Below are 22,370 nucleotides of genomic sequence, written 5' to 3'. Positions count from 1 at the left end.
TAGTATTTATTGTGTAGGTAATATGCAGCCTTCAAGGAAGAGACGTGCTACCGCTGCCTTATCAAGTGGTCATGGAGGCTCATCTCGGGGATGGGCACCGGCCAGTGCAGCTCAGTTTGATCGTACCAGGTTTGTCTCCAGAGCTGCCCAAAACCGTTTCAGTTTGAAGGCCACTAAAAAACCTGTACCAGAAAGGGGTATTGACAGGGCGTCCCTCCATGATCAGTGCCCTAATATGTATCGGGAGTTGATCAGGAGCAGATTGGACAACTTTTTCGAAGAGCCAGAGGAGGGTAACTTGATGCTTGTTCGGGAGTTCTATGCCAACTGCCCCGAACATGAGGATATAATATGCACTGTGCGACACACGAGGGTGGATTCCTCGATAGAATCCATCAGGAGAGTGTATCGATTGCCTGAATTCAATGGGGAGGAGGATTTCTATGATACTTACAGAGGAGAACTCATCACATGGAACAAGTTTTTCAGAACTATCTGTGCACCAGACAAAGAGGTAGTGTGGGTTGTGTCGGGATCAAAGCTACACTCTTCCTCACTCTCTTTTGAAGGAAAATGTTGGTTGTACATCATCAACAGTCGCTTGCTGTCGTCCCACAACACCACGAAGGTAAATGGTCCGAGAGCTGCCTTGATATGGTGCTTCGTGAATGGCCACGACTTCGATGTGGCCAAGGTTATTCAGTGTGAGATGTTCGTCCGTTCACCACAGAAGAGGTATGGTTTCTTTTTTCCCTCTATGATCACTAGATTGTGCCGGGCAGCAAGGGTGCCTGAGAACCCAAATGCGGATGCATGGTAAAGAAAGAAGCAAAGTTTCTGGCAGATAAAGTGACCATCGGGAAAGACCCGGTGGCACCAGGGGCAACTCATAGTGACGATTCGAATGCGTCGGAAGAGGGTGATGAAGGGAAAGAGTAGGTTGAACCTGCCTCACCCCCATAGGAACAAGCTGCAGTAGCTGAAGACCATCCCAGGGCAGACGGAGCACATGAATGACAGCCCTAGAACAAGACATGGCAGGACTGCACACTTCCGTCACGGAATTGGGGACCAAAGTTGATGCTTTGGCCACCCAAATTGCGAAGTCAGAAAAAAAATCATGGGCAGGCTGCGTGCCCTGGGGAGAGCATGTCATCTCGACCCTGGCACTGTCTCCGATCAAGATTGATCTACCAGGGAAGTTCCTTTATCTTGCATTACTTTACTTTGTATGACATGCGGACATGCCATCTTTTTAAGTGAGGGGTGGGGGATACTTTGTTGTGTGTAGATAGTTTCGTATTTTATTTGTATAAATCAATTTCGACTTGGCCCAACAATGGATATCATTCGACGGGTTTCTTCAGGGACTAAAGTCGAAAGAAAAAAAAAGATTTTCTTTTGTAGTAGTGTATCAATTCTCCCTTGGTTTTTCTTTAAACCATGATTCTTTTCCAAGAGTTTTGTTTGAACCGGGTGTAGTTAGCTTTTTATTTTTAGTTAGGAACTTATGGGCTATGGGCAGAATTAAAATAGGAAGCCTTGTTTGATTTCGTAATGCCTTGAATATAGCGGTTACTTTAGTGTGACGCTTAGGCTCATTTGTTGACTCTTGTAAGAAGGCCTTAAAATGTATGTTCTTAATTTGGCTAAAGTACCCTGATCTGAGTGTTTGATGATCTAATCTGGAATGAGTCATGTGCCATGTGTGTGTGAGGCTTGTTATATTCTGTGCATGACATTTAACGCCTAGAACTTGCCATGTGTGTCTGCAAAGCAAAATGGTAGTCTTGTTTAGTCTGGAAAGTGATATAGGCATTTTTTTATTGAACCATATATATACATACTCCACCCACCTATTTGCTATGTACCATAGTTAACCCCGTTAAGCCTGTAATCCTGTTTCCTTGCCAACCACATTACAAGCCCTATCCCTTGTTTGAATTAACCCTTTTTTTGAACCCTTTACCTCTCGTAAGCACTTGAAATACTATGAATTTACAAAGGATAAAGTATGGGGTGTTGATGGAGATTTTGAGTGGAACTAGGTAAATAAGGAGAAAGTTATATCTTGTTGGAAAAGCCACTTGTGAAAAAAAAAGAGAACATTGTTAATAGTGTATCATGTTGATCGGTAATAATTCTTTGGTGGCTTTTAAGGTGATTGTTCTCAAAGAAGAAGTGCGGGGTGGTATATGTGGTGTTAAAGATGAATAATATTGGTTTAACTTAGGTGTGGACTTGGTTGTAAAATAAATGTATTAAAGTGTTTAGGGAGGTGTAGTCACTATTATATATCCAAATATATCCTACCCAACTTGCAGCCTACATTACATCCAAATAAAGTCCTACTTGATCCTAGACTAAGTGAGCTCAATTAGTAAAGTCGTACACTACGGGCAAGCCTATGGTACGTTTTCTGTGGCACAAGAATGTCATTTCTGAGGGTGAGTGAATTCTGTTCCTTTTAAAGTTCCTCAGTATGTATGAATTTTACTGATTGTGAAATGAGTCTCTTTTGTTGTGAGCAGGCACTTGATTCATGAAGAAGAGGTAAGTCTAGACCTATGAATTAGAATAAGTAAGCCGGTTAGGAACATTGCGTGGCTAGAGGGAGTCAACTCTTGAGGTTTAGATGTTGCACTAATGTCCTCAATTTATGTGAAATATTCTTGGTGTGGCGAGTAGGGAAGTAGCTCAGTGAAGTTAGGCCTCTTAAAGTGTGGTTTGATTGCTCGGGGACGAGCAATGGTTTAAGTGTGGGGTGTTGATAGTAGGCTATATTTATGCAATTTAGACACTACTTATACTCTAATTTAGCGGCACTTTATTGATATTTGAATGCTAAAAGATAACAAAATACTCTAATTAATAATTTGATGCTTTGTAGGAGCTACTCCGAGCTAGGAGGGAGCTAACGAGTGTTTTGGAGTCAACATGGAGTGTGAAAGGCCAATCGAAGGTTAGCTCGGTCGAAAAGGAGCGAGAAAAGAAAGTGAGATGACCCCTCCAGGTGCACGGCCGCGAATTGGTCAGCGAACTCAAGGCAGTGAGGCAGTGGAAATCCGTGGCCGGATCTGCGGTTGAATCTGCGGTCGCGGACGACCGTACGAAAGCCAAACATGCAGGGTTAATTATGTAATTTCTTAGGCGACTAACCTAAACCTATATGAAACCTAAACTCGCCCAGAAGTGGGATATAGCTGTGTTTAGAAGATTTAAGAGGCAAGAATAAGGGAGAGAAGACGGATAATTTCCTAAGAGTTTTCATCTTCTTCTTCATACTTCTATTTGTTGATTATGAATTATTTTAGTGAATTGTTTTTTATTAGTATGAGTAGCTAAATCTATTTTTTAGGGTTGATGAAACCAATTGTTGGATGAAGTCTTGACTCTATTTTGTTATAATTGAGCCGTGTTTGTTCTATGATTGTTAAACTACATATTGTATTATGGTTAATTGGAAGGGCCCTTGATTAATCGTGTCTAGTTACCTTGTGTTGCTTGAGAAAGAACACTTGGTTAGATTGTTATTGAACAACACCACTTTTGGGTAAGTTAAGAGATTAATTACTTGAATTTAAAAGTGGGGTTAAAAATAACGAAGCTTTGGTGGGATAATTCTGAGTTGCATAAATTGTTAACTAGAGTAGTTCGAGAGAATGCTTCTAGTAAATTATCGTAATTGATCAAGAGGTAATTACGGTAGCCCGGAACTCATAATCCTCACAGAGTATTACGGCGAGATTATAGCTAAAGAGTTAAGAATTAATCCGGCAATTAGGGAAACAATAGCCCTAGATCCTTTTACCCTTCAATTCAATTTTAGTCTGGATTATTGCTAATTTTATTGTCATTTTTCTTTAGCTAAATAAATTCCACTGATTATTCATAAAACTCTTGCATCCGAAAGTTGTCTGAGCTTATCATTAGCATTATTTAAAGTTGTAGTAACTAGGTTAGTTTCATGTGGGATTCGACTTCGGACTTGAACCAGGTTATATTTGCAGCGACCGCTTAGTCCTTTTTACAAGGCATAGTTGAGCGTGATCATATGCCACTGACGACGCCGCTTTCATTCGTGGGTAATGAATCCCAGCGCTTCTAGCCTTCTATCCGAAGTATGGACTATTCACCACCTTCTAGATTTGAGTATCTCGTACGTTGTTCACCTTTACCTTACTTACCTTAAAATCTCGCATCACATCTTCTATCTCCTTCATGACCTCCCTTCCACACAGGTATAATTCCCATCCACAACTTGAAGCTCTATTATAATTCTTGCACCTTTGGTGCATACACAAGGTATAATTCCCATACACAACTTGATACTGACTTCTTATGAGGCTGATACTCTTCTAACTGGCTTTATCGTAGAGCCGTTATAGAATATGGCTACTGTATTATCTCTCTTGTACCTCTGATATTTAAGAGTGATCCTGCAGTGTTCTCAATCAGAGGTCTATAATTCTTTTGGTCCAATAATCAGACTCCTGATTTACTTAGTTGATGTAACTCTTTAGTTTCCTCTTCCCTCTTATCAACCTTTATATAGGCTTAAGCTATCTTCCGATTTGTGGCTCATGGTATTAGTTATTACTTTAGCCTTTCATGAACGCTATGGAACATCCATGATACAATCTTCTAATAATTCAAGCCTTTGTCTATGACCTGGACTCAATTCATTCTTTTAACTTATATCGGAGACTTCTACGGCGGTATGATTGTCAACATATATGTTGCATGGATAATACCCCGAAATCTTAAGTGCATTTATAACATAGCTAACTTTGGATCGTTGATCGAATAATTCCTTTCGTTCCATCTCAGCTTTCTTTAAACGTAAGCTATTACTTTTCCTGGTCTTTCTGCCCCATTGTTGCGTGCATACTTAGCTTATCTTAGTTCTCATGCATGCCGGAGTTTTCGTGCAACTCATATGATCTCGAATCCTACTTTTGATTTTACTTCCCGTTCATTAGCCACTGTAGGTGCCACTTTCTTATAGAGTGCATACAATGTTGTAGTGAGACTGTTTTTACATGACCATTCCTTCTTCAAGTTACTTATGCTTAGGTTGAAGCCTTCTTCCTTATTTCCTCAGCTAGTCTTTCATTGTAGTACTTAGGGATGACCCTCTGACTCTTGTATATCTGCGAGCTTATCATATCATATACTTGACGGAATTTTTGATGTTCTTCCTCGCCTATAATTATCCGTAGTTACTTATCTCCACGCCCTTGTGCTTATAGGGTTGCTTCTGAACTAATATTTTGACTGACTTCCCAGTGGCACTCTCTTTTATTTTCATAACACTCATATGGTACTTTTAACTACCCCAACTCCTATCTGAATATTTCTCAAGGATCACGATATCATTTCTGCGAGACGGAATTCCCAATGTTGGGGTTCACTATGTTTATCTTGCACGATCTGTTGATTTGTATATAACCTCTTGTCTAGCCATAACTAGGCTCTTCCTGAATCCACTACTAACTACTCGTTGGCCCATTCTCATATCAATATTCCGCATAATCTTTCTTGGGTTATTTTCTTTGTCTTAACTTACCTCTCGCACTGGCTCCTTATTTATCAATAACATTCCGGGCAGGAACCCTTACATCCTCTCCTTGACGCCGTGTTTGCATAATGTTCTGAAATCATAGCATATCTGTAGGATTTGAATAAGTGCAATCTCATTCCTTTCTCATTTTTATCGCATTCTTCCTTTACCATTACATAATTACTAGAACTACTTACTTCTGACTTAATACTACATCACTCCATATTCCCCCCTTTAGGGGAGTACTAAGATTTAGTGCAACGACGATCTACCTATAGATGTTTTACCTCTTCCTCTTTGGCGTCTTTTCACATCATCGATGATCCTTACTCGCCTTGAGGTAATCTTTCTGTACCAAGGATAACGAAATTCTTTACTCACGAGGGTGACACCTAGTGTAACTGGAACACATATCCCCTTAAGCTTAACTTTGCTCACATTGCTTGCTTTAGGGAAGCGTCTTCATGAATGACCTTTAAAGGTTATTCTTCTGTCGTCCATTCTATTATTGCCGGAACGCAATCTCTGAAATTCTCATAATGCCGACTATTATCAAATCACTCAATCCCTAATTCATGTTTAGTTTACCTTGTTCACCAACCCATACTGATTTGTATTACTCTAGGGTCTAACTTTCCCTTCTGGTAATCACGCTAGAGTCACGAACTTATTTCTCGAAATGAGGATATGACTTTATGGCCTATACTCTTTTGTTGTCTCAAGGCCTGTCACTTTTTTTCTCTTCCATTGACTATAAACTCTGTAATACTGTCATTTTTTTTTATCTACCGTTGTCATCCATGTATTCACATCTTACTCATAATGCTTCATTAACTCTCTTCATATTTCCCTACTAACATTTCTGTCTATCACTTTATTCTGAAAACTTCAACAAGACATTCTTTTGCTTTTAGCTCCCCTTTGCTCCATCCACTGGCTCTTCGGGTTGACTAACATTCTCTCTCTACTAGGGACGGGATCCATATTAAGATAATATTTATCCCTTCTAGGCTTCCAGTGCCTATCTTTGTAATACTCATATCTAGCTGTACTATTTTAGAGTGCACCATCTAGGTGTCTCACAAGGAGATTCATTACCACGTTTGCACTATCCTTCAGAAATGTCAACTAACACTAACAATCCATCCACTATTTTGGGCTACTCTAACCCCAACCGGATCCTGATATCCCATCCTTCTCTTAAGCCATATCTGTTAGCTCTCATAGGGCATAATTGAGATGTGTGGCTAATTGTATATACCTCTGTTACTGTTAAAGTTAACTCAAAATGCTTATATTTCTCTGCCTGATTTGTAAATACTGAAAATCTTCATTAACTGGGTACTTCCTAAACTTCTTCACCTTGCTTCTTTTACTTGTTGAAATTTGCATCTAGCTTCTGAATTTCTCATTGTTTCTCACCATATCGGTGGATAGATATTCTTACCTTAAGGCTGCTTATCAAGAAGCTTACACGTCTTAGTACACATATGTTCTGCTGAAGACCTTACATTTACTCATCATAAGCATGATGTAAAATCGAGTTCCTCTGACTCAACTCTTCCACAACCATATTCAATCTCTTACCAAATGTCTTTCTAGATGTAGAGATCGTTGTATTATGAATAATATAGAGTTTGAGAAATTGAGTTCTTACAATTGAGCTCTACCACACGATCTAGAGTAAGAAGAAATAGTGACAATCATAAATGCCCAGTAGCCTCCTGCTTATAAGTGTGGTACACAACATACCCATAAATAAGACTCTACTAGACACGGCTTGTAGACTCCCTGGGACAGAATTGCTCTGATACCACTTTTGTTACGACCCAAACCGATGGACCGCGATGGGCACCTGGTACCTTACTCAATCGAGTACCAACGTAACGTATCTTTTCGCATCATACTATTATAGGTAAATGAGTCGAAAAGGCTGCCGTGAGATAACTAGAATAAAACATGAGGGAATACTCAATATAGGGTGACCCAACTTGATATACCAACTTATACATGTAACGTACGGTCCTATAAGGCCGGCATGATCCTTAATATACTCAAAACATAGGCCGACAAGGCCATACAAGTATCCATATATATGAGATCTATCTACAAGACTCTAAGAGTACATAAATATCATAAAGGTCCGGATAGGGTCCCGTCATACTAATCTATACATGTCCAAATTATACTGACCAAATAAGCAACTCCGGAGCAAATGGAGCGCACCAACATCTTCCTCTGAGCTGATTTTCTACTTGGAGGTCTCTCAACCTGTCTATCGGGACCTGCGGGCATGAAATGCAGCATCCCCAGGCAAAATGGACGTCAATACAAATAATGTACCGAGTATGTAAGGAATGAAAATCAGTAAATAAAAGACATGAGAGAAATATGGAGTAAAAGACTCAACATGTAAGTTTGAATAGCTCTGTGAATCATTTCATATTTATAATGTCATGCATATGCGTATAAATGTCATACCATGCATAGGTATATGCGTACATAACATCATCAAGCCTCTAAGGACATCCCATCATATCATCTCGGCCACTATGGGCAAATAATCAACGTATACCAGCTGATCAGGTGGTGGTGCGTATATAACGCCGTAACCTTTTTCCATATCCCACATATATATATATATATATATATATATATAATATACACGTATATAATGTTATCTGGTCATGGGTTAATGTACATGTATAAATGAATGAAATGCATAAGAAGTACGTTCGTAAGATCTTTCGATATGTCATAAAATCAATATGCCTTCGATTAATATTATGAAATAAACTTTATCAACTTACGTATTTTCTGAGACCCATGAACAGATGATAGAATAATAGGACACATGGGTAATCAAGAACATAGACACTTCTAGTACTTCTATGAATAGAGTCATTTAAGAAAGTTGTGCATTTGCTCGTTTCGTTTGTATCGTATGGATCATGCCAAAAGGAAAGAAGGGATAGCCTTAACATACCTGAACCGATTCTCTTGACAATTTCTCTAACCCACATCTTTTGTGAAAAATACGTAACGGCGGATTGAAGTAGGAAAAAATCTGTATGATGTTCTTGAGAAAGATTATACCGGACTCCCTTAGAATTGCAAATCCCGTTGCTATTACGTAGTATAACTTCGTTTGAAATTTTGTTGTAGCAAATCACATTGCTATCATCTAATTAGTCTCGTATGAATTGCTGAAGCTCTCTTCTTTACATTGCAGATATATATATATATATATATATATATATATATATATATATATATATATATATCCCTTAAGTGATTTAGAGGGGTAGTTAAGCTTAATGGGTCGGGGGCCCCACTTTAGAGATGACTTGGCCACAAATTCCTTTAAAAGTGCCACCTTGCTACATGGTGTAAGAGTCATTTAGTTGGACTTTATCCACAATTACTTGCTGCCACGTTGGGGTTTATTAAGCCTATCCCAATATGCTAATTTAATTAGTTAATCTCCTACTAAAAATTAATAATTATCCAATTATTCATATAATTAAGAATTATCTCAAATCACTTAAAATACTACTCACTTTTAACACACTTTATATACCTTACTATCATAGTCATGTGCTACCTTGTATGGCACTAGTCCATAAATATCGGGTATTATAGCTTGGACTGTATTTTATCCCAAATTGACAACCTTCGACGAAACTCATTTTCTTTCACTCCTTTACCCTCTGACCTTCACGACTTTACTTATTGCCTATTATAAATAGCATAAATGTTTATAACCTCAAAAATAATCTCATTTCCGAGTCTACGACAAAACTTTAAAGTACGAAAATGCGGGATATAATATCTTATTTTCGAGCTTTCATCAATGTACTTATGGCGTACTTTTGCATACGAAAATATGGGGTATAACAAGATAGGGTGGAATTTTAAAGGTCTTTGATATGGCATGTGGGGCGGTGTCATCACTGTACGGCTGCTCGACAAACCAACCTGCATCTCTCTTCGGTAAGAGCTTAGGGCGCCCAGTATCTTGTCTACCCTTTTTTGGTGTTCTCTCATTTGGTTCCGAAGTGTTTTGTTCTTATTTTCTATTTCCTCCATCCTTTTCAGAATAGCTGCGAGAGTGTCGTCACCTGCACAACTAACGACATGGTGAGTAATACCTGTCGTCGGAGGAGGAAGTTGATCATGTTGCTCGTCTGCAGGTGGTACAATGCAAATCCTCACATTTTTTATAGACGCGTCTCGAACGGGATTACGGAGGACAATGGTTAGCGTGTCGGTTAGCCACGGTTCAAGAAGCTTTTTTTTACTGTCGGTGGTGTCTCTTCCACTACGGATGTGGAGGCTCCCTTACCAAGAGATTTTATAATGCTACAGTAAGGAGGGGGCAACGCACCTCGCCTGGGGTATGCATTGGGTATTGCGTCCTCGTTCACTGCTTCAGAGCTCTCATTGATGATATTCATGAGGCTGGTTGGGAGGCTACTCGTTATTCTCGTTCTTTCTTCTCTGTTACCTGCCATATTAGATCTGTGTATACAAAGAAAAAAGGATCTTGTTCTTGTTTTCTCTTCTTCTTCTTTTTTACGTTAGTGATTCGTGTTAGTTATAGATCTAGAGAAAACTAAAAATTAAACTAGGAAATCCCCACAGATGGTGCCAAATTGTTTGACTAGAAAGTATAACTTTCGGTTGAAATTATTATATTTATGTTAAACCTAGTTAATGACAATATCTCTAGATGCGAATCTTGAAAGCGTGTATAAGGTGGGACAGATCCAATAAGGGATTGACAATAACAAGCATTAAATAGTCATAAAGTATGAGCAATAATGGAAGAGTAACTGATAATAAATAGCAATAAATAACATTTAAGTAAATAAGATGAGTGATTCACCCAATAAAGAATGAAATTGATGATTGTTTCCCCCCTAACAATAATAAGTGACAGACAAATCTAAGACAGTTCGAACTATTCTTGGATCTGATGGAGAATAATATGAATAAGGATCTTGATAAAAAGGTGATGTTTATCTTCTAGAGAGAGAGAATCTTTGTTTTTTGCCCAATATTATTATTAAATCAATATTACATAATTCTTTGTCCTTATCTTTTTCTCCTAATATGGGGCACACCCACGGTAAACCCTAATAGTACATGTACAGAGAATATTCTTTAGAATATTCCCGCTATTATCCTATTCTAAAAACTAACTGTTACGATTCCCTCCACGGACTTCGTCCTCGACTGTTATAAGCATCCCGACCACGAGTTTCGCCATCTCCTGATCGACCTCGACTGATTTTTCCTTAATGCTTTCTTGCTCTAAATGTTCCGCGGTAGATTTTGACCTATACAAATACATGTTATGCTTCTATTTGTTTTGGTGTTAGAATCCAATGTGCATAACGAAAGAGATATCTTCCATCGGTGCAAATACTGTGATGAACAAATCGTCTTAAAATAGAAACCAGCCAAATCCCGGAGAGGAAGCTTACGTCCCTTATTCGTATATGCAGTTTGTTAGGGACTAACAAATGTCACTTGGTTACAAAGGATTTGAGTTCTAATAATATAAAGATTCTCTGTATATTTTATCAGGTTACTAGTTTATACTTATCACAAATTATTTATAATACTATTATAAATAACTTACTTACTTCGGTCCACTTTAAAAAAAAATATTGGCCTTTTCTTGTGGCCCACAATAATTGATTTTTTCAGATATGAAAAAGGAATTAATTTCTTTTTTCCAAAGTTGCCCTAAGAATAAAGAGCCTAGGAGTATTTGTTATATTTCCAATGAACAAATTAAGGTTAACATTGTCATTTTCATTGTTAATTAATGCTAAAAGGTGAATTTCTTAATAATACTGATCACAAATTATTTATAATAATATTATAAATAACTTACTTCTTTCGGTCCACTTTAATTATTTTTTGGCATTTTTCTTATGGTCCACAATATTTGATTTTTTTCAGATATCAAGTAGGAATTAATTTCTTTTTTCCAAAGTTTCCCTTAGAGTAAAGAACCTAAGAGTATTTGTTATATTTCCAATGAACAAATTAAGGTTAATATTGTCATTTTTATTATTAATTAATGTCAAAATGTGAATTTCTTATTGCGTTTGAAAACGGCCAAAAAAATTAATTAACTCTAGTATATAAAGAGAGGCATGCAGTTGGCTGCCCCCCTCCCCTTATAACCATTAGCCATAAGACATTAATTTTGCTTAGTGTTTAGAATTGTGTTTCATTTGTGAATATAACTTCTACCAGAATTCTGTTTCACATCTTTGCTGTCTATCTGCATTATAAAAGAAACGTATCCAACACTGGTTGGGAGTACAAACTGGACACATGCGATGGTAAAAGTAGAGAACGTAAAGGACTCTTTTATTGTATGTAGTGTTAAATATTACTCCTATTATTATTGATTTGGAAAGGTAATAATAACTGAAATTGGATAATTTGGCTTGCACTGCACGTGGCGACGAACAAATGCATGTAATATACCGTAAAAATAAGTTCCGAGATTTTCCCTATCAATTCTCATTTATCCACCAAGGAAAAAGAGAGAGAAAACCAATTAAAACGTGGGTAATTAAACTCAATCGTATGTATATAGGATTCTCACACAAAGAACCAACTCGACATGAATTCAAGTCGTTGCTGGGATGCAGGAGAGAGGAGATCACTCTCCTTTTATTTCTTCACTTTCGTTATTAACTCTTCATGTCAAGAAGAAACATGGGGAGCAAAAAAAGAGACTATACCAAAGATTGTGAGTTTTTCCTCTCTTTCTCAGTATATATATTACACGCAGATTTTGTCTACAAGAAAGAAGAGAAGGAATAGATCTAGAGAACTAAAGAAGGAGATGAAGATGGAGGAGATAAAGAAAAGGTTAAGGAGATCAAATGTATTGATAGGAATGTTAACAGTTCAAGCGATAGCAACTGGATTACAACTTCTTTCAAAGGTGATATTAAGTAAAGGGACCTTTGTTTTCGCACTCATGGCTTACCGTCATGTCGTCGCCACTCTTTGTATCGCTCCTTTTGCTTTTATTTGGGAAAGGTTATATCTTTATCTTCCTTTTTCTTTCCTCTTTCCAATTAATGAGTTTCAGTACAGTTAATGCCATTTTCTTTAATATATGTACTATCCTTTTTCTGATTACGTTTTTTGTTTGTGTTTGTTATTTTGTAGAGAGAGCCTGAAGAAAGTGACATGGGCCGTTTTTTTCTGGCTTTTCATGATCGCATTAACCGGGTAAGTCTTGTTTTTTCTTTTTCAAATATAAGGGACAATTGAGGAGCTTCGGGTAGTGCTGTGTGTTTGCCGTCCAACAGGGATAAAATTGAAATTTTACCTACTGTGTTATTTTGATTGGACCTTACTACTGTAGCCCTTTTAGTTATTTTTGCCTGCCAAGTTATTTCATTAATGTGGCCCCACAAGAATGAGGTATCAACTTGGTATGGGTATAAAATCCGAAAAATCGAATTTCGATCGAACCGAATTAATTTGATATTTCGGTTTCGATTTTATCGATATTTCGGTATATTTCGGTACAAAAATTGCGGTATTTCGGTAGTTCGGTACGGTTAGTTCGGAGTTTTTGGTATTTCGGTCTACCGAAATATTTTATTCCAAGCCCAACTTCTTTTTTTTTTCAACCCAATAAGCCTAAGCCCACACCCAGACTTACGGGCAGTGATACTCTTAAGTCTTGCCCCCTTTCCCTTTCTATTTTCTAACCTAGACTTCTATCAAGTTTTGGACCATCTCTATTTGAGGCAAGTCGTCTTCTCTAGTTTTGGACCATCTCTATCTGAGGATTCTTTGGCATTACTATTTTTCTCGGAAGAGTGGCTTTTGTTCTTTATTTCTCTAAGGTCTTTTTTATTATATTTTCATGACTGATTTGCCCAGTCTTGCTTGGTGTAAGACTAGTCCTACCGTTAAGTTGAGATATTTTTCTTGAGGAGTTGTTACTGGATGCTTGTGCTAGATACCTTCTTCACTGAAGATTTTGGTGACAATGAAACAGTTGAGGTAACAACACTCTTTTTCTTGCTTAGCTCGGAGGATCCACCATCTTTCTCCATTTTACAACAATGGTTTTGTCCACTGCTTGATCCATTCAATAGAGACTCTTAGAGTTTTGTTGTTACTCTATTTCGTTAGTTGGCTGATTTTTGTTGATGCTTGTTAGATCATAGATGGAACATGCTTGGAATGTTGGTTTTGCACTTTTGTTGTTACTTTATTTCTTCCAAATATCATATCAAACATAAATTCTAGTATTGTCTAGCAGGCATCAGCTAGCTTAGGACATCGTGTCCAAATGTCCAGTCCACTGTCCACTCTATCTATATCATCTATTCTACTAATGTATTAAACCGAAATCGTACCGAACCAAAGTAAGAAATATCGAATCGTACCGAACTACTTTGGTACGGTATTTGGTATTCATAATTGATAAACTGAATACCGAATTGAAGTTTTTAAATACCGAACCGAAAACCGAATGCCCACCCCTAGTATCTACTCATTGATGTTTCACTTTGGAGAAATAACCGTTTTTATCTTTAGATTGTTGATATGTTTTCTTCCTCCCAATATAATGTAAGTAATATAATTAACGATATCAACAAAAGGGTGAATAATATGACACAAATAAAATACTTAATATAATAACTTTAAAATATTGATCATTTGAACATTATGACTTGCGAACCTAATGGTTAAAATAAGCAGCTTTTGTGTATCCGCTCATAATTGCAACAAAAAATAGTACATTTTTCATTAAAATTCATCATAATGTTCTAAAATAACTTATGAATAGAAAAATACATATGTTTCAAAGTTTGGAGTTATAACATATAAAAGTCCTTATGCATCCTCAGTGTTCATTTATCTTTATTAGTTAGTTCCCAGAATAACATCGATAGAAACACCATGATACCACTCAGCTTGATAAATTCATCCTACTTATTTAATAATTGTAAGTGTTATGCTTCTGGAATGATTTAAACATCTATGTGTACATATTTGTGGTTATGGAAGTCAAAAATTTTGAGTGGGAAAAACGAAAAGTCTTTTGAGAGTTCCAATTGATTATATGATTGAATAGTTCTTCTAAATGTCTAACTGTCTATACAAGAGTAAAGTGGTGCATACACCAATTTGAAATGCTAAACAAAATCCGTTACTTTTACGATATTTTTCAAATGTCGCCAAGATTATGATTTAAATTCAAAAAGAGAGACATGCTCACTTAAACAATAAAACTAAATTCTACATACTAGGCTAGTATATTCAAGAAGGCATAGAAATAATTTTTCATTTAGGAAATAAAAATTCTAAATGGCATACATGATTATTGGTTAGACGATTGCAATAATTTCAAAGAACTCATAAAAATTATCAAATGAATCAAATTAACTCGGTGCATGCTTAAACATATTGTTTTTCTCTTGAATGTCATTTAGAATAGGTAGATATAAAAGTAAATACTCTTTCGGTCAGTACTTCCATTGTCAGATTTTACTAAGTTAGTTTAGGTAATTGCTTTTAATCAAAGTCTTAATCTTGCGCTTGGGAAATTTAAGTACTATTAATAAAATTATTGATGTGAGTAATTTGTTTTATTCCGCTCATCATTTTTATTATTCAACATCATTAAATCATATGCTTGATTACCTTTTTTATTTTAAAAATGTAATTTAGTTATTATATAGGCAAGTTCATAACATAGATATTAGAAAAATGAGAAAAATATAATGATATTAAGAAAAATTTAAAAGAAAGATAAAAATTGATAATATAGAGGTTAAAATAGGCATTAAAAAACTAATTAGAAAATGAGGGGGAGAATTATGATTGCTCAATGTTGAGGGGGGGGGGTTTGATTTTTAAAACAAAGTTAGCGGGATGTAAATGATTTTTACCTAGAAAGAAAAGAAGACTTTTGAAAGTTGTGGTCTAAAACAACCCTAAGTTATTTTTGTGGTTATAAATCATTTAATTAAGAGTAAAAGATAAATTTTATAATTAAATTATTTTAAATATAAAAAAGGCATCATTTTTTAGGACTATATTGGATTGCATGAAAGTTTTAACTATTATAAATTGAGAATTGCATTAAATTATTTTGGAGGAAAATAACTTTTTCCTCGGGATTTAGTTCAAATACTTTTTGTAAACCTAAATTGTCTTTTTTTTTTTCTTTTACTTAATCTCTACAATCGTATTTAATTTGTTACACAGTAAGGATAAATTCAGTTGCCTTTACTATGGTAAACTTGAAAAACATGTTGAGAAGGTGTAGAATTTTCTAGAAGACACTATATGATGGCAACTTCGTATTATGACATATCTTTATTACATGGCTAATATAAAAACATATGCTATAAGTAATTACTTAAAATAAATTAAATGCACCAAATTCGGATTTTGAATATGTCACACATTACACTGGAGTTCGAAAGATGAGATGCAACAAATTAATTAAGACTGATAATGAATGAGATGAGTTGCCATGTGACTCACTCTTAGCCCAATATTCACCACCAGCAAAGACTGATTTTCACGTTTTGCATTTGGGATTTCAATTGGGTTAGTTGCAATTATGAGTAGATTCAGAAATTCGTTTACCTTCATGTGATATTTGCACCAGATTAATGTTGTTGCTTAATTCCGAGTGTAAAGTTAAAAAGCCCGTTTGGTCATAAGAATTTTTTTATTTTTTTGAATTTTTTATTTTTATTTTTTAAAATCAGCGCTTGGCCATAAAATTTTCAGTTTAACTTAAAGATGAATTTTGGATTTTTCCGAAAATTTGAAAAATTTCAAAAAGCTGTTTTTCAAAATTTTCACTCAGATCACTCACAAAAATTCAAAAACAACCCAAAATTATATTCATGTCCAAACACAACTCTAATTTTCAAATACCATTTTCAATTAAAAAAAATTCTTTTTTTTTTGAAATATTATAATTCTTATGTGCAAAACACCCACTAAATTTTCTGAATAGTATCAATATAGTGTTACACTAAGAATCGGCAAATATACATTTACACATTATTGCTCACATAACCTCGCTAGTGTTTCAAGTAAGGCTTAACAAACCATGCATGGGAACTTGAGCCTTTTTTATGATGGCAAAATGACAAATGGGTCGTTCTATTTCCTGCCACCTTTCATGACAATAGTTTTTTTTTTTTGAATTTATTTTTATACTCCCTCTGTTTCAATTTATGTGAACTCATTTGATTCGGCATGGTGTTTAAGAAAAGAGAAAAAAATTTTGAACTTGTGATATAAAATGAGACACATATATTTTGTGTGGTTATAAATTATTAAATAAAGGTAAATTATTTCCAAATAAAAAAATGTGCCATTTTTTTTTACATGAATTAAAAAAAATAGGTTTACGTAAATTAAAACGGAGGGAGTATTATGTACTACGATAGAGTGAGGGCATGTACGAGAAGGCAATCACGAAGTGTTAATACTAGTCACTTCAATAGTTCTAAGGAAGCGGACTTGCTCATATAATCCTTAACATGCATTAAGAAGTTGTCTTCTGTGATTAGTTCTATGCACATTCATGTTTTATATAAACTCAACAAGTTTCTTAATTATGAATTAGTCGGGTTGATTTTCGGAAATACTATAGTATTATATATTGCTGAAATTGATCACCGATATGTTATTTCTATGACACCAACAATTATGCTTCAATTACCATGTTAGTTAGAGTCGTTTGTATGAATTCGCAATATCATAATATACATTTTTCTGCTTTTATAATTTATTTTTTAAATTTATTAGCGTAGAAAACCTTGTTATAGATAGGGGTGGTAATATTATTTCATGTTTCATGACTCACCCAACCCGTCCAAATTTAAGCTGGTTAGTGACCAATCCAATTAATAACTCAGCCTATTTTGATACTTCCAATTCAATCCATCTATTGGCAAGGGGAGTCAATTGACACCATTTAATCGAAAAATTACATTGTGTAAATACTTTAAATTCTTAATTTTATGTGTATATATTATATGTTGATTCCCCTTGTTTTCTTTGTGTGCTTACTTATTTATATTTTGATTTCCCTTAGTTAAAATCCAGGCTCCGCCACTGCTGATTTGGACTAAATATATAGCTCAGATTGGCCTATAAAAATCCTTGTCAAAATATTACAATACTTTTCTTTGTTTGATATGTTATACTATATAGTCATAATGAAAGGAAAAGGAATGTTATTAGTTTTTCTTGGTAATTACACAAAGAATCAAAGGAAGAAACTAAAACGTGGTAGTTGGGTGGGGTGCGTGATGAGCCATTGTTTAGACTAAGGGTGTCAAATGGGCGAGATGAGCGGGTTTAAATGGGTTGAGTTAATATTTGAGCGGGTCATTTAGTTATTTGGGTTAAGATAGGCTTGGTCAAGATGAACTAAAATTTGGGTCATAACCCAACTCGCTTAACTCTTATCAAGCTTTACTTAATAAGTATTATTTTCTTATGAGTTGTATAATTACTAAATAAGACTTTTTTTTTTGCAAAGTTACTCTTGGATCATTTTGGTCTAAAAATCAGCTCAACTTTAAATGAGTTGAGAGGAGTTGGGTCAAGATGTGCTAAGTTCAATAAATATGCGGGTCAATAACCAGCCCAACCTTGGGTGGGTTGAGCGGATCATTTGGGCTTGGGCCAAATTTGACACCCCTAGTTTGGACCATTTTGAACCTGCTCATCTCATACGGGTGATCCATCTAGTTATTAACTCAATACTTTTTCGGCTACTAAATATAAATAGTTTTTGGCACGAACTAAAAGTAAAAAGAAAAAAAAAACTAAATTAATTCAATCAAACCTGTCCATTTGACACGCATATTTATAGATATCCATTTCAGGAGACCTTCACTTTGCTAGCTGCTGTTTCGATAATTACCATATACATCTTGGTAGCTGTCGATGCAATGATGTCGTTTGGTTGTGCCTTCCGATAGAAGGATCAAAAACAGACTTTGCATTAGACTTAATACAATTTGTCGTGTCTCGTCATACAGGCGTCTTAATGTGCACAATTTGGTGATTTTATATATATCAGTAATCAATCAGAATGTTCGTACTCTAATAAACAGCATTAATGTGGAATCCGACCATGTGTATGAGTTTATGACTACAATTAATCAGAATTATTTTAATGATCAAAGAGCATTTAATTTAAGAAACCCATGTCTTAATTTCCATGAAAAACTGTGTTGATGCAACGAACGAGCATCTCCTAATGTACTATCCTAAGTTCCTAACTTGACAACTTTCATATTTGGTAGTAAAACCTACTCATGTAGGACTTGAGAAGCATTAGCATTACATATACTTGGTTGCTACCAATTATGGCAAGGATTTGTAGCCAGTAAACCCGGGGGGGAGGGGGGTTTGGTACTAATCACCACCAACAACAACCCAGTAAAATCTCATAAGTGGGGTCTGGGGAGGATAGAGTGTACGCAGACCTTACCCCTGCCCGGAGGGATAGAGAGGCTGTTCCAAATTTGGTACTAATCACCATCTTTAAGATTAGGTTAGGATTCAGGTAAGCATGTTTTTTAAGTCTCAATTTGAACGATCAAAGTCTTCTTATTGCCTCTGGATAATCATTAAACTACCATAAGTGGTATTAGCTAGCTTTCCTTCTTTCTAACATGGTTGGTATTAGTCTTCCAAAAAGGAACAAAGTGATGAAAACAAGAATGGGAAAGCTAGGTCCATTTCTTTTAAAAATAAATAAGAGGAAACTTTAGGAGATTTCTCAACTTTTTACTCTGCTTCAAGATTATCTGCAGTTTTTTTAACTAAGAGAAGGGGAAATGAAAGTTTATACAACACCTTATCTTATACATCAGAAATTTAATAAGTATGTCACATCGAATTAAAGTACAGATACATAACCTAGTTGTCAAACCTTGAAAGCTTGCAAGCTATTGTTATCCACAAGAATTTTGTTGGCACATAAATGTAACCAACTTATATTGCTCCAAAATATTCTTCCTGATTAGTCAGTATTCCTTCTGTATTTTTTTTTGGATGTTTCTTTGTTTGAAACACATCAATACCAAAATTCATTGCTGCCATAAATTACTGAAACACTCCATGTGATACTTATTTATAGTAAAACTTACAATCTGCAAGTGTTTAATTTGCATGGTTAATTAGTACTTAGTAGCATTTTACATAGCTCTTTAATAAATTTATACCAATGTAACAGGATCATTATGGCTATGGGACTTTTCTATTATGGCCTCCGAGACACGACTGCGACATATGCTACTAACTTCCTCAATCTAATTCCAATAGTAACCTTTATCTTCTCAACTGTATTACGGTATGAAGTTATAGCATTCAGTTTAGGACATGGAATATTTCGAGCTCATTTATGTCTTTGCTTATTTTACTTCTGTTTTTTTGTATGCTGAAGTGTTGAAAAGCTAAGACTGAAGACTAAGGCTGGTAAAGTTAAACTTATAGCTGCAATGTTGTGCTTGGCCGGAGCACTGACTATTACACTCTACAAAGGCAAAGTGTTCCATTTCAGTCATCACAACAAGCATGAAAATAGTTCCAAGGATCATACGAATATAGTTCGTGGAACTATTTTCTTGATTTGTAGTTGCATGTCTTATGGTTGTTGGTTCCTAATACAGGTAAATTTGTAGCCAAGGTTAAGGCAGTTAACTTTTTGAGATGAATTAACTAGCTTGATATCGACGTATAAGATGAGTAATTTATGATATTATCCCTTTCTTAATTATGTAACAGGCCAAGGTGTCCAAAGTGTTCCCGTACAAATATTCTTCAACATTTATTATATGCGTAATAGCAACGATCCAAAGCGTGGTAGTTGGATTATGCATAGATAGAAGAAAGGTCTCTTGGAAGCTGGGATTGAATTTGCAGCTAATCACTATCTTTTACTCGGTAAGAGTCAATTCCATAACTCATGTTTGGCAAATTTGGATCAGTAAGTGAGTCATTTTGGTATTGAATTAAAGGTGTGTAACATACCAAAAATGATGCTTACGGGGTGTCAAATAAGAATGTTGGAATTAAAAGCTTATTAGTAAGTAATTTGAAACAGACTAAAGAGGAAAAGAGACACATAAATTGAAATGGAGGAAGTAGTATCAGTTTGAAAACCTTTACTTGAGAGAAAAGCTAATAGTGTTTGTAAAATGCAGGGAGCGTTAGCAACGGCAGCAACATTTTGCCTGATATCATGGGCAGTTGCAAGAAGAGGACCAACGTACCCCTCTATGTTCAATCCTCTGTCTTTGATTTTTATAGCTATCGCAGAAGCTGCCTTTCTTGGTGAAGAGATCAGTATCGGAAGGTAAAAAATTGTGATCTTTGATGTTCAACTTATCTGTTCTAATTCGCTAGTTAAAATTTATGATGCAAGACTCAAACTTAATGCAAATTTAAACTAAGTACTAGCTATCTTGTTACGTTTAGTTAACTACTTTCATTTAAATTAAATATTTTTGCAGCTTGATTGGCATGTTTCTGATCATAGTGGGATTGTACTCGTTCTTGCGGGCAAAGAGCAAAGAGCTCCCAGTACGAATTGAATCGGATGTAGGAGATGCTGAAGCACAAACGCCTCAAAATGAAGGAATGCATTCCATAAACATGGAAATTCCAATTTTAGCACGTGAAAGTGCTAGATTTCAATCAATAGCAGTACAAGTTCCTACTCCTATTCAAACACAAGAAGAAAAGGAATCCAATGTGTCCAGCAAGATAAACAAATTAACAGAATAAAGTTTTGGTGATGAATGATTTAATAGGAGTTGCTTTCAACGACATTTGGAGGGACCAGTTTTGCCACGGAATTAGCCTTAGCTCACTCTTTGTCCCTTCGATAATTCAAGAGCCTCTAACGGTCAGGTGTTGTATACTGATGAATTAAAGCCAATATTCAATCTCTAGTCTCAACTTGATTCAGACTTGCGTCCTAGTGATGTAACATATCAAACTCCTTTTATTTAATTTGTTGTAATAAAATTTTGTCAGACAACATTGCTATTGGCATTGGTTGATTAATTAGTTAAATAAACATATCATCTAATCACATACTAATTGACCGTGACTGGAGTTGACATTCTTTAGTATGGTTTTGTGTTGGTTGAATAATAGTAGTAGAATAAGTCAAAGATACTTTTAGTTGTTTTTGATTTGTTTGTTTACCTAATATCTAAGAGATTTGTTTTCTGTTACCTAGACTCTAGTAATTAGTTCCTATTGTTATGTTTATTTTTGCTGTAATTGCCTATAAAAGGCTGATGTTGTTGAATAAAGAGTGAATGAAGCCGCAGCTCATTCGACTAAAGTATTTCTTTCTCTATCTGTTTATATTTCCTTGCGTCAGATTGCTATACAAAAAGCCATTTTGCTTTTGCATTAGCATACACTTTCTTGTTTTTTTAAACATCTTGAACTATGAGAAAAGCGAAAATTTCATTGACATGGTCAAACTATTTTCCACTTAAACAAGTGTCCCACCTTTTTAGTTATTATGGACTGGAAGAAGCCTAGTGAGCAATATTACCTGCTTTCATAAAAACGGTGAACAATCCATCTCTTCGTTAATATCATTTCATAAAAGGACTAATAGGGAGTGTGTCTGTCAAATGACGTAGTCATTGAACTACTTTAATTTGACAAATCAATTCTTTTCAGAAAAGTGACATTTTTATATGAATTGCAAGAATAGCTTAGTCGCGGGGCAAGC

General features: G+C 35.5%; 1 protein-coding gene across 1 annotated transcript; it reads left to right on the top strand.

Moving 5' to 3' along the window:
• Window positions 1-12,143: 12,143 nt before the first annotated feature.
• LOC104102220 (WAT1-related protein At5g64700-like) lies at window positions 12,144-21,968 on the top strand. The gene is made up of 7 exons (XM_009609877.4): window positions 12,144-12,637; window positions 12,770-12,832; window positions 19,848-19,964; window positions 20,058-20,283; window positions 20,399-20,557; window positions 20,818-20,969; window positions 21,127-21,968. The coding sequence occupies exons 1-7, from the start codon at window positions 12,213-12,215 to the stop codon at window positions 21,398-21,400; spliced, it is 1,416 nt and encodes a 471-aa protein (XP_009608172.1). The 5' UTR covers window positions 12,144-12,212; the 3' UTR covers window positions 21,401-21,968.
• Window positions 21,969-22,370: the final 402 nt, after the last annotated feature.

This window comes from Nicotiana tomentosiformis, chromosome 3 (genome assembly GCF_000390325.3).
Source record: "Nicotiana tomentosiformis chromosome 3, ASM39032v3, whole genome shotgun sequence".
NCBI classification, from domain to species: Eukaryota; Viridiplantae; Streptophyta; class Magnoliopsida; order Solanales; family Solanaceae; genus Nicotiana; species Nicotiana tomentosiformis.
The sequence above is the reverse complement of the archived record's forward strand: the minus strand, read 5'-3'. Positions and strand labels throughout refer to the sequence as shown.